Source organism: Sus scrofa, chromosome 7, assembly GCF_054392235.1.
Source record: "Sus scrofa isolate SSC_HxYL_T2T_F1_AM1 chromosome 7, Sscrofa_HxYL_maternal_Yorkshire_Landrace_v2.0, whole genome shotgun sequence".
In the NCBI taxonomy this organism is placed as follows: domain Eukaryota; kingdom Metazoa; phylum Chordata; class Mammalia; order Artiodactyla; family Suidae; genus Sus; species Sus scrofa.
This window is the reverse complement of record NC_139389.1, coordinates 84,485,124-84,499,465: the sequence shown is the minus strand read 5'-3', so window position 1 is coordinate 84,499,465 and position 14,342 is coordinate 84,485,124. Positions and strand designations below refer to the sequence as shown.

Here is a 14,342-nt window from a genome sequence, read left to right as displayed (position 1 = left end):
GCAAGGTTTGTGTACACAAGGTTGTATTTAGAAAAACTGGGGTTCAAATTTACTGTTGGATGATGTAGTTGCCCATACTATGCTCTTTCTTTCCCTTTTTCCCCCCTATTTTTTTAATTTAAAAAGAGAATGCCACTATTTTCTGCTATATGAGGAAATTTTTGTTGTATCTATAGCAGGCAGAGGATTGGATTATGGAACAGAGCTCAAATGAAATAGGACTGACAATTCACAAATTCCTGCCCCAAGAAATGAAAAAGAGACCTTACCTCATAAATTTAGAATTCCTCAGGGCACAATCAGAATCAGAATGGATTTAACCAAGCACAGCAAAAAAAAAAAAAAAAAAAAAAAAAAAAAAAAAGGCAATCTCTTCCAAGTGGTGAGAGGTCCTTGAAGTAAAGTCTAATTTTTTTTTAACACTTTACTGAACCAACAGACCTTAGCTGTTGTTCAAAAGTCATGTGAGTTCTTGTTGAGACAGAAAGAAAAACCAAGGTTAAGCCACAAATGGTCTTTTCCATTTAGTACTCATTGTTGATCCCACTTTTAAGACTGGCCAGGGGTCCAGAGGTCACCAGGCTGACCACTAGCACTCCAGGGGAGTGAAAGGCCAGGAGGAATGTCGTGAATCAATTTAGTAGGGCCTCCAGAAATGTAGGCAAACTTCTCAAAGATTCATTTACCAAATCCAATGCCAGAAGAGCCTACGGGTTTAGGCCTTTGGGCATGTCATTGTGTTAGGCCCGCTGAATCGACCATCTGGAAGGCAGGCAGAAGGAAAGCAGGTAAAAGGGATGTGTGTGAACTACTCCTGAGCTCAGACTGCATTTCTAATCTATAGGCTGCCCCAAGGGAGCTTGCCTAGGCAACAATGGACAATCTCATTATTTACTCAAGGTGCCATTTGCTATCACTTTGCTAGAATCAATGTGACTAGATGACCTCAGTCATAAAATGAAGATCAAAGCCATCTTTACTTAAGGAGAAAAACTCTGTATATGACTCCAAGGTTCATTTGCCCTGGACTTGCATGCAAAAATCCAAAAATAGAGGTGCTTCAAAACAGCATAAACAGATCCTGCTGCTCTGTTGCCAGGATCTCAGAAACCCACAGAATTTTAGGGCAATCAAGGAGCTTTTCAGAAAATTACTTGCTTCTTAAGGTGTACAGGAGGCAGTTCCTTGGGCCGAATTAGTAGCAGGCTGTCAATGCCTACTTTGAAACTGATATTACAGAAAAGACATAGTTACTCCTACAGGATGGGAAAGGAAAGGGCAGGTATGATCTCTGATTGATGCTCAGGAAAGGGAAGGTGTCACCCCATTTCCTCATCGATGGTGTAGCTGGGGAATCGTGAACACCTTCCAGAATCCGCTGGATTTTCACTTTAAGGTCCTAGAAGAAAAACCCTTTTCCAAAGGATAATGCAGCCATCATCCCAAAAGGGAAAAACAAAAACTTTTTTCAAAGGCAGCAGAGTGAACTTTTAGCTTTCAAACTAAAAATGTAATGGCCACAAGATGGCAGCAGAGTCAAAAATATTAGAATAGACAGTAGCAATATATCCCAAGGCTAAAGCTACATAATGAGTACAAAACTATTACTACAATCTTAAGAAAATGAAATAATAAATCATGTCACTGACCACCACCCTCCAAAATCAAAGGCAAAAGACAGTCTGAAGCGCTAAGAAGAATGAAAATTATTAGACTAGTGAAAAATCATATTGGTAGTATTAGTGTTAAAATGTCATTAAAACAATCATGGAACAAAGGCCAACTGTCCACACAGGACAGTCACCAAAGCAGTACAGGATCCCTGATGTCTAAAAGCTAAGAATCTTATTTCCACAATGCTTTTCTTTTTCATTTGCTATGAGACTTTGAAGCTAAGTATTTTGGTTCAATAGTTTAATCTGCAATACCTAGCTCAGAATAATGAAGAACATACCTGCACAACTACAAATTTAATTTGATTTGAGAGTATTAAGACTGAGTTAAAATGCCTTAGTCATTTCCCTTATACTGTCTTGGAATTTACAAACAGAAGCCTCTGCTGCCTCCTCCTTAAAGGAACTATTTTGGTTAAATGATCCCAGATAATGGCTTTCCTTATGCTCTCACTACCACTTTTCAGACTACCTTAAGGGTTCTGGTGGCAGTTTTCAACACAGTAACTGAAGTCTAGCATTAGTCCAAATAAAGCTCTGCCTTCATGTTTTAAGAAGAAACTAGGACTCAGCCAAAGAACCCTAGGGATCAAAGAACTATCCCACAAACTAGCAGTGTTATACCCCAGTTGAGAGTTATCACTTACACAGTGAGATGAATCCTTTCAGATTCTGGTAGGTGAGAGGTCTGAGTCTCTGAGGTTTGGGGCTGCATGGCAGCTGGTGGCTCTGCCTCTTCAGCTTCGCACTTCTTTGGGCTCCCCTGCTAGGACAAACAAGCAAAACAAACATAGCAACATACTTAAATCTGCCTGGTTCCTTTTCTTTAATGTGGAGCTGGTATAAAGCAGAGCATGGCGTATACAGTACCAGCTCCACACATAGCCCTGTATATCTTCATTATTTCATTTTAAAAAGTGGAATGGGGAGTTCCCACTGCAGCTCAGTGGTAACGAACCTGACTTGGTATCCATGAGGATGCGGGTCAGATTCCTGGCCTTGCTCAGTGGGTTGAGGATCTCGCTTTGCTGTGGCGTAGGCCAGCAGATGCAGCTCCGACTGACCCTAACCTGGGAACTTTCATATGCTGCACATGCGGCCCTAAAAAGCAAAATAATGATAATAATAATAAAGTTTTTAGAGTTCCCGTTGTGGCTCAGTGGAAACCAATCTGACTAGTATCCATGAGGAGGTAGGTTTGATCCCTGGCCTCGCTCAGTGCGTTAAGGATCTGTGTCACTGTGAGCTGTGGTGTAGGTCACAGATGCAGCTTGGATCTGGCATTGCTGTGGCATAGGCCAGAGGCTACAGCTCCAATTTGACTCCTAGCCTCAGAAGCTCCATATGCCGCAGGTGTGGCCCTAAAAAGACCAAAAAATAAAATAAAATAAAAAAGGTGGAATGGAGGAGTTCCTACTGTGGCACAGTGGGTTAACAACCTAACTGCAGCAGCTCAGGCTATTGCAGAGTGAGTTCAGTCCCTGGCCTAGCACAGTGGGTTAAAGGACTCAGCGCTGCCACAGTTGCGGCTTGGATTCAATCCCTGGCCCAGGAACTTCCACATGCTGCAGGTGCGGGCACACACAAAAAAAGTAAAATGGAATATTGCTTAAGGAATTTCTATGCCAGAAATCTTTTCCTTTTTTTTCTTTTTCAGCTGCACCTATTGTATATAGAAGTTCCTGGGGCCAGGGATCAAATCTGAGCCACAGCTGCGACCTATGCCACAGCTGCAGCAACGCTGGATCATAACCCACTGCCCCACAGTGGGAACTCCTCAGTAATCATTTTATTAGGAGACTTCGAGAGAAATGAGAAAAGGTTTTTTCTTTCGGGCAGAAAAAAGGAGATGTTCTTAGGAAGAAGTCTGAGAGCCCAAAAGGTGAGAACCCTGCTGCTCAGCCTCCTGGAAAACTTTCATCAGCCAGGGATTTGGAAATCAAAGTAGAATCTAACAGGTATCCCCAACTTTCTACCTTCCTATCAGGCCTTATCCAGGCTGCGCATTCAGTTTTAAAGCTAAGACAAAAGAGAAAACCATGACTATCCCTCCATCTCCCTCTAGGAAGGGGGCATAATATCCTACCCGCTCAGGCTGTAACCTCTGGGTCACGTGCTTTCCAGTTGGCTCAGGTTGGCTCATACGCCTCACTCGGATAGAGGATGAGGTGGAAGTCCTCTCCTTTGGCTCAAGGACCTGCAGTTGTGGCACTGGTGGAGTTGCAACCTCCTGACCAGAAGAGGGATCTTTGGTTTCAGTGTAGCTGGTGCTGCTGTCCCTGGAGACTCCAGGGCTCAGAGACTAAAGAAATGAAACAATTAGGCAAATTATTTGATACTGTATATATTCAGTAGATTGCTGAGTTTTCCAACTTAATACTTTAATACTTTGGATTTTTAACTCTAGGTTTATTCCTGTTTGATTTAGTGATCTCCCTGACTAGATTATCCAATGACTATTCAATAAATACTTTACTAAGTCCCAACAAGGTGCTGGGTACTGGGAAACACATGAAAAAAGGCATGTCCATAACCCCATGGAGCTTATAGTCTGTTGGAGCAAATGGGTAAATGGATTCAACTTTCTTAGCAATCAAAGGGACTCAAGTTGAAAAAGAACCCTTAGAGATCAATGAATTGAAAATGAGACTCTAAAGTGAAAGGAGTTCCCACTGTGGCTCAGCAGATTAAGAACCTGATTAGTATCCTTGAGGATGTATGTTCAATCCCTAGCCTCGCTCTGTGGGTTAAGGATCCGATGTTGCCACAAGCTGTGGCGGAGGCTGCACATGCAGCATGGATCCAGTGTTGCTGTGGCTGAGGTGTAGGCTGGCAGCTGCAGCTCTGATTTGACTCCTAGCCGGGGAACTTCATGTGCCCCAAAAAGACCAAAAAAAAAAAAAAAAAAAAAAGTGAGAGTGAGGAAAGTAATCACTGAAAGGGGGACTAAATGATGCTTTTCCTATTCCTGCTGGAAATGATAGGTTCTCCAGGGGTTAAAAAAACACTGGAGTACAGACCAGAACATCAATGCACCCAGGATTATCCCATACTTACTTTTCTGCTGTTGCTTGATGCTGAACGTGAACGAGAACAGGAACGTGACCTGGACTCTGAGGTTGATCTGGAGCCTGTCTTGGATCTACCACGAGGATTGGCATGAGTATGTGCCCGAGATACATCTCTCTGCTTGGATCTTGCAGGTGAGTGAGACTGAGAGCCTGAGCTGTCAGGAGAGCGTGATCTTGATCTAGAACTGGAGGATGAAGATGAGGAGGACCGGCTAGAGGATGAGTCAGCCGAGCGTTTCAATCTGTGGCTTAGAAGAAGGGAATGAGAAGCCCTTCTGCCTTCCTTCTGTTCCAAAGATTCCTCAGTGATCCCTTTGGCCAGTGCTAACTCCTCAATTTTTAGAGGAAGTGGCTGAGCACATTTCTCTGACTCAGCTTCAAGACTCTTCTGAGTTGAGGATTCGGCTACTGTGCTTTTTTGAGTTAGAGGCAGAACATTCTCCTCTGGCACTTTCTCGACTGGAGATTCTGCTTTGGTGTCTGCAGGACTTGACAAAGGAGACAGGCCTCCCACCAACTGCACTGTATGCTGAGATAGTAAGAGCTCCTTGGCCTCAGCATCTGTATTAGGAGGAGATAACTGAATGAGTACAGGAGGGGCTGGGCCTTCCATGGGTTCTATTTCTTCTTCACTCTGGAGTTGTGTATTAGGTGGTGGGGAAGATGCTTCCTTGGTAAGTAAAGGTGGGGGAGTCTCCTCCTCACTGACAGTCTGTTCTGGCTGCAGCACAACAGGGGCCTTCCCCAGATCTTCAGTCAGTCGAGGAGGGGATGGGGACTTTGATTTTTCCTCCAAGCCTTTTGAAGGTTTTATTTCTCTTTCTTCATCCTCAAGAGGAGAAACTGTTTTTGTGTCTTTCTCCTGCTGATGTCTGGCCAGGTGACTTCTTCTAGCCTCTTCCTGGGACCTTGTAACTCTCCCTCCTCTCTCTAAACCCTCCTGCTCCTGAGATCTTATAGTAGGGGGTCTCTCATCTATCACATTCACTGCTTTTACTCTGGGTATCTCTTCCCCCTCTTCTTCCTTAAACTGTTTCAGGACTGGTGCATCCCTTGATTTTTGTCCTTCATCATCATCTTCCTCCTCTTCCTCCTCCTCTTCCTCCTCTTCTTCCTCTTCTTCTTCCTCTGTTTTCAAATTTCGATCTGCTCTGACCCTCAGACTTCTGGAAGGTGTTTCTTGATCCTCTTCTTCCTCAGCAGCCTGGTTGCACTCAGAGAGTTTAGCTGCTCTTGCCTGAAAGAAAAGATATTCAATGGCTCCAAGTATATTTGCTCACCATCAACAGAGGAGAAAAAGTATCTCATAAGACACATACAGGAAGGGTAAATGCTTTCAGCAACACAGAAAACAAATGCTACAGAAGACATGATGCATGACTAATACAGGCTCTTACAGGATTCAAGAGAGTGACCAAAAGAAAACTAGTAGTTCGTTTGTTAGCTTCAAGCTTTGAAAATAAATATAAATGGAATATCTATAAAATGTGTGTATGTGCACTAAATGTAGTTATTTTTATCATTTTTGGTATATTACATTTTTCCCATTGTTTCTTTCTTTTCTTTTTTTGGCCGTGCCCACAGCATGCAGAAGTTTTGGGGCCAGAGACTGAATCGGTGTCACAACAGTGACAACATCTGGTCCTTGACCTACTGAGCCACCAGGGAACTCCTCCCATTGTTTTTTTTTATCTTTTTAGGGCCGCACCTATGGCATATGGAGTTTCCCAGGCTAGGAGTCCAATGGGAGCTATAGCTGCCGGCCTATGTCACAGCCACAGCAATGCAAGATCCAAGCAGCATCTGCAGCCTACACCACAGCTCACCACAACGCCAGATCCTTAACCACTGAACAAAGCCAGGAATCGAATCTGTGCCCTCATGTATGCCAGTCAGATTCATTTCTGCTGAGCCACAATGGGAACTCCCTCCCACTGTTTCTTTTCCACAGCTGTAATTATACTACATTAAAAACTCTGCTGTTGGAGTTCCCGTCGTGGCTCAGTGGTTAACGAATCCAACCAGGAACCATGAGGTTGCAGGTTCAATCCCTGGCCTTGCTCAGTGGGTTAAGGATCCAGCATTGCCGTGAGCTGTGGTGCAGACTCAGCTCGGATCCCGAGTTGCTGTGGCTCTGGCGTAGGCCAGCGGCTACAGCTCCGATTCGACCCCTAGCCTGGGAACCTCCATATGCTGCGGGAACAGCCCAAGAAATGGCAAAAAGACAAAAAAAAAAAAAAACCAAAAAACTCTATGCTATTCACTTAACCTCATACCATATAACTTTAAGGTTTTAACTGAATAATTGTTTCTAATAATGTGCTGCGTTAGAATAAAGATCAGCCTATTAACTTTCACAGTTAAGTGTTTTTAATATATTCATTTAGAAATCTGAAGGTCAGAGCAGATATAAATTATAAAACAAAAAATTTGAAAAATGGAGTTCCATGATGGTTCAACAGGTTAAGGAAGCGGCACTATCACTGCTGTGGCTCAGGTCATTGCTGTGGTGAGGGTTTGATCCCTGGCTCAGGAACTTCCACATGTCAAGGGAGCACCAAAAAATAAAAATAAAAAAAATAAACCATGAGAAAAATGACAAAGAGGAGAAAGATGACTGTACAGAATTCCCGACACACAAACTCTGAAATGGTTTGAGGAAAAAGAGAAGGAGGAGCTATCCAAAGCATTACTCAAATAGGTAAAGGGCATATTTATAAGTAATTGAGTTACCTGTCTAACTCTAGGTGATCGTCTTTCTCCTTTCCTTGGTTTCTCATCATCAGATTCACCTTTCTCTTCAGAAATAGAGGAACTTTTTCCTATCAAGTGAAAAAAAACCAAGTCAGACTCATAACGTGAACATCATGCAAGACTGCTTACCAAAATTCAATCGGTTATCATCACATAAGCTGGTCCTGGTCAATACATATCTGTATTAATTTCTTTGACTTCTATATGGAAGAAAAGACTGTAAGACAAGGGTCAGGGTCATGTTGATAATTCCTGCTGGGCACCTCTTGAACTTTTTTTTTTTTTGTCTTTTTAGGGCCATACCCGAAGCATATGCAGGTTCCCAGATTAGGGGTCAAACTGGAGGTGTAGCTGCTGGCCTAAACCACAGCCACAGCAATATCAGATCCAAAGTGTGTCTGCAACCTACACCATGACTCACCACAATGCCAGATCCTTAACCCACTGAGTGAGGCCAGGGACTGAAACTGTGTTCCCATGGATGCTAGTCAGATTCGTTTCCGCTGAGCCACAATGGGAACTCCTGGAACATTTTTAATACCTCAAAGCCAATTCACATTATAAATAACTCAAATAAATGTAAAATAACTACTTGGGCCTTTAAATTGTCTAGCATTTTCTGTCAGGTGTTTTGTCACTGAATCACAGCTCAAGACAGTGTTCAATGTCCTGTTTTTGTTTGTTTTTTGCCTTCTAGGGCCGCACCCTCAGCATATGGAGGTTCCCAAGTAGGGATCGAATCGGAGCTGTAGCTGCTGGCCTACACCACAGCCACAGCAACATAGGATCCGAGCCATGTCTGCAACCTACACCACAGCTATGGGAACACTGGATCCTTAACCCACTGAGTGAGGCCAGGGATTGAACCCGAAACCTCATGGTTACTAGTCAGATTCATTTTCCGCTGCGCCACAGATTGCTTTGTTTGTTTGTTTTTTTTAATTTTTTAATTTTTTTGTTTTTTTCGCTTTTTAGGTTTTTTTTTTTTTTTTATGGAAAATAAGTTCTACTGTTAAAAGAAAGCTTGGAGTTCCCGTTGTGGCACAGTGGTTAACGAATCCGACTAGGAACCATGAGGATGCAGGTTCGAACCCTGGCCTTGCTCAGTGGGTTGAGGACCAGGTGTTGCCGTGAGCTGTGGTGAAGGTTGCAGACGCGGCTCGGATCCTGTGTTGCTGTGGCTCTGGCATAGGCCGGTGGCTACAGCTCCAATTAGACCCCTAGCCTGGGAACCTCCGTATGCCCCGGGAGCGGCCCTAGAAAAGGCAAAAAGACAAAAAGACAAAAAAAAAAAAAAAAAAGCAAGCTTGCAAACCACCAATCTAGATCATCCTAAGTAATAACCTCATGTAAGACTGGAAAAAATCTTTCACTTCCATTCCACTAAGGAAGCTAAATTTGGGTAAGTCACTTAAATACTTTGGATCTTAATGTCTTCAATGAGAAAAAAGGAAGAGATGGACTGGAAGATTTCTAACTTTCCTATTAAAATACTATCAAGTAGCAATGCAAATATTGATGAAAACCAGTTTAGACAATTATATTCCAGATACATACAATATCATACAAAAGGTTTAAATGATCCATTAAAACCTGTTCTACACTAATAGTATTTAAACTAGGGCAAATAAGCAGATGGTTTGAGCTCTAACCCAAGTTCTTTTCTCTTATTTCTGTATTTCAGCAATCTACAATGAACTGGTTTTTGCTTCTGCAATTAAAAGTAGAAACATACAAAATGAAGTAGAAGACTAACTTTTTTTTTTTTTTTTTTCTTTTTGCCATTTCTTGGGCTGCTCCCACGGCATATGAAGGTTCCCAGGCTAGGGGTCAAATCGGAGCTGTAGCCGCTGGCCTACACCACAACCACAGCAACTCGGAATCCGAGCCGAGTCTGTGAACCTACACCACAGTTCACGGCAATGCCTGATCCTTAACCCACTGAGTGAGGGCAGGGATCAAACCCACAACCTCATGGTTCCTAGTCGGATTCATTAACCACTACGCCACGACGGGAATTTCTAATTTAATAATTTAAACATGGAGTAAGGGGAGTTCCCATCGTGGCGCAGTGGTTAATGAATCGGACTAGGAACCACGAGGTTTCAGGTTCGGTCCCTGCCCTTGCTCAGTGGGTTAATGATCCGGCGTTGCCGTGAGCTGTGGTGTAGGTTGCAGACGCGGCTCGGATCCCGCGCTGCTGTGGCTCTGGCGAAGGCTGGCAGCTGCAGCTCCGATTAGACCCCTAGCCTATATGCTGGGGGTGCAGCCCTAGAAAAGGCAAAAAAAAAAAAAAAAAAAAAACCAAAAAAACCCCCAAAAAACTGGAGTAGATTAAATTACAAGATGAGTAAAACCAAAAAAACAAAAAACCATTTTCCATGAATTTTAGGCAAAGCTCCTTTGCATGTATAAGGGAAAGAAGCTGATTTACTGTAGTAAAGGAGAGCACAAGGCATTTTGGAGCAGTGAATATACCCTGGTATGATACTCCAATGATGGATATATGTCATTACATGTTTGTCCAAACCTGCAGAATGTACAACATCAGGAGTGAACCCTAAGGTCATCTATGGACTTCAGGTGATTATGATGAGTCAATGTGGGTTTACCTTTTCAAAGAAATGTACTACTCAGGTGGGAGATGTTAATAAGAGAGACTATGCTTATGTATGGGCAGAGGGCATATGAGGTTATCTCTGTACCTTTCAATTTTGCTGCAAACCTAAAACTGCTCTGATAAAATAACGTCTTTTTAAAAGTCAGAGTTCCGGGGAGTTCCCGTCGTGGCACAGTGGTTAATGAATCCGACTAGGAACCATGAGGTTGCGGGTTTGATCCCTGCCCTTGCTCAGTGGGTTAATGATCTGGCGTTGCCGTGAGCTGTGGTGTAGGTTGCAGACTCGGCTCGGATCCCGTGTTGCTGTGGCTCTGGTGTAGGCTGGCAGCTGCAGCTCCGATTGGACCTCTAGCCTGGGAACCTCCATGTGCCAAGGGAGCGGCCCAAGAAATGGCAAAAAGGCAAAAAAAATAAATAAATGTCAGAGTTCCCATCGTGGCTCAGCAGTTAATGAACCCGACTAGTATACATGAGGACTCAGGTTCGATCCCTGGCCTTACTCAGTGGGTTACGGATCCGCTCAGTGGGTTAAGGATCCGGCGTTGCCATAAGCTGTGGTGTAGGTCACACATGTGGCTCAGATCCCATGTTGCTGTGGCTGGCAGCTATAGCTCCAATTTGACCCCTAGCCTGGGAACCTCCATATGACACAGATGCGGCCCTAAGAACACAAAAAAAAAGTCACTACCCAGATGCTCAAGAATTAAAAGGAAAAAAAAGGGGGACGTTAACCAGATTGGAGAGAGAAGGTAAAGATTTGAATATTACAGATATCTTAAACTTACATATAGACAAAGAAAAAACTAGAAAATTATATGCCAGAGTTCCCACTGTGGTGCAACAAGATCCAGGATTGGTGGCATCTTGGGAACACTGGGAAGCAGGTTCAATCCCCAGCCCTGCACAGTGGGTTAAGAATCCAGTGTTGCATCTATCCGGACAAAACTCTACTTAAGAGAGACATGTGCACCCGCAAGGTCACTGCAGCACTACTCACAATAGCCAGGACATGGAAACAACCCAAATGTCCATTGACAGATGATTGGATTCGGAAGATGTGGTATATATACACAATGGAATACTACTCAGCCATAAAAAAGAATGACATAACGCCATTTGCAGCAACATGGATGGAACTAGAGAATCTCATACTGAGTGAAATGAGCCAGAAAGACAAAGACAAATACCATATGATATCACTTATAACTGGAATCTAATATCCAGCACAAATGAACATCTCCTCAGAAAAGAAAATCATGGACTTGGAGAAAAGACTTGTGGCTGCCTGATGGGAGGGGGAGGGAGTGGGAGGGATCGGGAGCTTGGGCTTATCAGACACAACTTAGAATAGATTTACAAGGAGATCCTGCTGAATAGCATTGAGAACTTTGTCTAGATACTCATGTTGCAACAGAACAAAGGGTGGGGGAAAAAATGTAATTGTAATGTATATCTGTAAGGATAACCTGACCCCCTTGCTGTACAGTGGGAAAATAAAAAAATTATTAAAAAAAAAAAAAAAAAAAAAAGAATCCAGTGTTGCCACAGCTATGTCTTAGGTTGCAACTTTTGGGAGGCCAAAAAAGAAAAAAAATTATACACCAAAATATAAATTGTGTTATTTTAGTTTGTGGGACTTTTGATGACTTAAAAAACCTGTTTTTTCTAGTTTTTCCAAAAATTTTCTAATGAATACATATTACTTCTTATAATAGATAATAAACACATATTTTCTCTTTTTTGGCCACCTCATGGCATATAAAATTCCTAAGTCAGGGATCAGCTCCAAGCCACACTTGGGACCTATACCGCACGTGGCAATGCTGGCTCCTTTAACCCACTGTACCGGGCTGGAGATCAAACCTGAGTCCTGGAGCTGCAGAGATGCCACTGATCCTGTTGTGCCACAGTGGGAACTCCAGAAAATAAACATTTTCATTATTTCATTAATTTTTTTTCCTTTTTTAGGGCCCTACTTGTGGCATATGGAAGTTCCCAGGCTAGGGGTTCAATTGGAGCTGCAGCTGCCAGCCTACATCACAGCCATAGCAACGCCAGATCCAAGCCCTGTCTTTGACCTATGCCACAAATGTGGCAATGCCAGATCTTTAACCCACTGAGCAAGGCCAGGAATCAAATCTTCATCCTCATGGATACTACTTGGGTTCTTAACCCGCTGAGCTAAAACAGGAACTCCTAAACATTTTTTAAAATATAAAACCTGGGAGTTCCCGTCGTGGCGCAGTGGTTAACGAATCCGACTAGGAACCATGAGGTTGTGGGTTCGATCCCTGCCCTTGCTCAGTGGGTTAACGATCCGGCGTTGCCGTGAGCTGTAGTGTAGGTCGCAGATGCGGCTCGGATCCAGCGTTGCTGTGGCTCTGGCGTAGGCTGGCAGCTACAGCTCCGATTAGACCCCTAGCCTGGGAACCTCCATATGCCGTGGGAGCGGCCCAAGAAATGGCAAAAAGACAAAAAAAATAAAATAAAAATAAAATAAAACCCTATACTCCGGGGAGCTCCCATCATGGCTCAGCGGTAATGAACCCAACGAGTATCTGTGAGGATTCAGGCTCGATCCCAGGCCTTGCTCAGTGGGTTAAGGATCCGGCACTGCCATGAGGTGTGGTGTAGATTGCAAATGAAGCTCGGATTCCACGTTGCTGTGGCTGTGGTGTAGGCTAACAGCTGAAGCTCTGATTCAATCCCTAGCCTGGGAACTCCCTTATGCCACAGGTGCAGCCTTAAAAAGACCCCCCCCCAAAAAAAATCCTATGCTTCAGAGGGAAAACCTACAGAAGAGAGTCTCCGTAGAAATGTGAAACAAGAAGAGATTCTCTGTAGAAACATGAAACAAGAACCTAGAAAGCAATACAAAATGTAAGTAAGAGTTGGAGAATTTTTTCTAGCTCCTTGAAAGAGGCTGATGTGATGCACACAAGGTTCTGGGAAAGCTGCCATTTTCTGTTATGTGCCCATGGCCACGTGAGTGTCCTCAGCCAGATATTAATATGTGCAGAGACTAAGCACCTTTAGCAATGGGTGGAAATACTGGTAACAGGTTAATCAATGCATTTCAAGAGTTAAAAAGCAAGTCAGGGTGATGCCAAACCTAAATCTGACTCATGTTAACCTTTTAAGTAACTTATCTAGCATTTCTTTAGAATCTCAGCATCCAAATTTAACACAAGAAACAGGAATGAGGGCTACATGCTCTTGTAAGCCAAAGGCTGGCTAGGATCCCCTGGAGCCAAATTGTTATTAATCTGTATTTTGAATATCCACTTTTTAATGTTTTCGTATTTTTTCCTATTTTCCTAGGGTGGGCTTTTTTTGGAAAAATTGACTGAATGAGGATCTCTGTACACCCATCATGATCTAAAAGGGAATCCAGGCAACTTCTAACTACAGAGGGTGAATACTGACTCCTAATACCTTAGAAAAATCTGAAGAAAGTGGTGGAGAGATAAGAAGTCAAGGAGCGCCAGGGAGTCCCGTCGTGGCTCAGTGGAAAGGAATCTGACTAGCATCCATGAGGACACAGGTTTGATCCCTGGCCTTGCTCAGGAGGTTAAGGATCCAGCATTGCCGTGAGCAGCAGTGTGAGTTGCAGACTCAGTTCAAATCCTGTGTTGCTGTGGCTGTGGCATAGGCCATCAGCTACAGCTCTGATTTGACCCCTAGCCTGGGAACCTCCATATGCCGCGTGTGCGGCCCTAAAAAGACAAAAAAAAAAAAAAAAGATCTTAGGACAGGGCCCGGGAACCCATATTTTTATTTATTCTATTTTATTATATTTGCTTTTTAGGGCTGCACCCTTAGCACATGAAGTTCCCAGGCTAAGGGTCTAATTGGCCTACACCACAGCCACAGCAACGCGGGATGAGCTGTGTCTTCAACCCACACCACAGCTCACGCAACGCCGGATCCTTAACCCACTGAGCGAGGCCAGGGACTGAACTCGAAACTTCATGGTTCCTAGTCAGATTCGTTTCCCCTGCACCATGACAGGAACTCTGGAATCCGTATTTTTTTTTTTTTTTTTTTTTAAAAGAAAGAGTCCTCAAGTGTCACTACTGATTATCAAAATGTTACTAGAAATCTTATTTTAATCAAAATCTTACTAAACAAGGAACCTCAAAGATCCAAAGCTAACAAATAAGTTGGAATTCTAATGATTTACTGGCCCATGGCAGACTGACATTGTACAACTGGAAAAAATCT

At 43.3% G+C, this 14,342-nt stretch overlaps 1 protein-coding gene across 46 annotated transcripts in view; it reads right to left on the bottom strand.

Moving 5' to 3' along the window:
- Nucleotides 1–14,342, bottom strand: part of ACIN1 (apoptotic chromatin condensation inducer 1) — a 37,871-nt gene that overhangs the window by 14,893 nt on the left and 8,636 nt on the right. For 21 of the 46 annotated variants that reach the window (XR_014810812.1, XR_014810814.1, XR_014810813.1 and 18 more), the window contains 4 exons: nt 7,478–7,566; nt 4,731–5,981; nt 3,760–3,975; nt 2,321–2,436 (listed from right to left, as the gene is read on the bottom strand). Coding sequence is in view for 21 of the 46 variants with exons in the window: in XM_084969219.1 (XP_084825345.1) it covers nt 2,321–2,436; nt 3,760–3,975; nt 4,731–5,981; nt 7,478–7,566 (1,672 nt within the window). In the remaining 25 variants the exon portion in view is untranslated. Of the gene's footprint in view, nt 1–2,320; nt 2,440–3,759; nt 3,976–4,730; nt 5,982–7,477; nt 7,567–14,342 lie in introns of all 46 variants that reach the window. The other 25 variants (XR_014810820.1, XR_014810822.1, XR_014810821.1 and 22 more) reach the window with 2 other exon arrangements.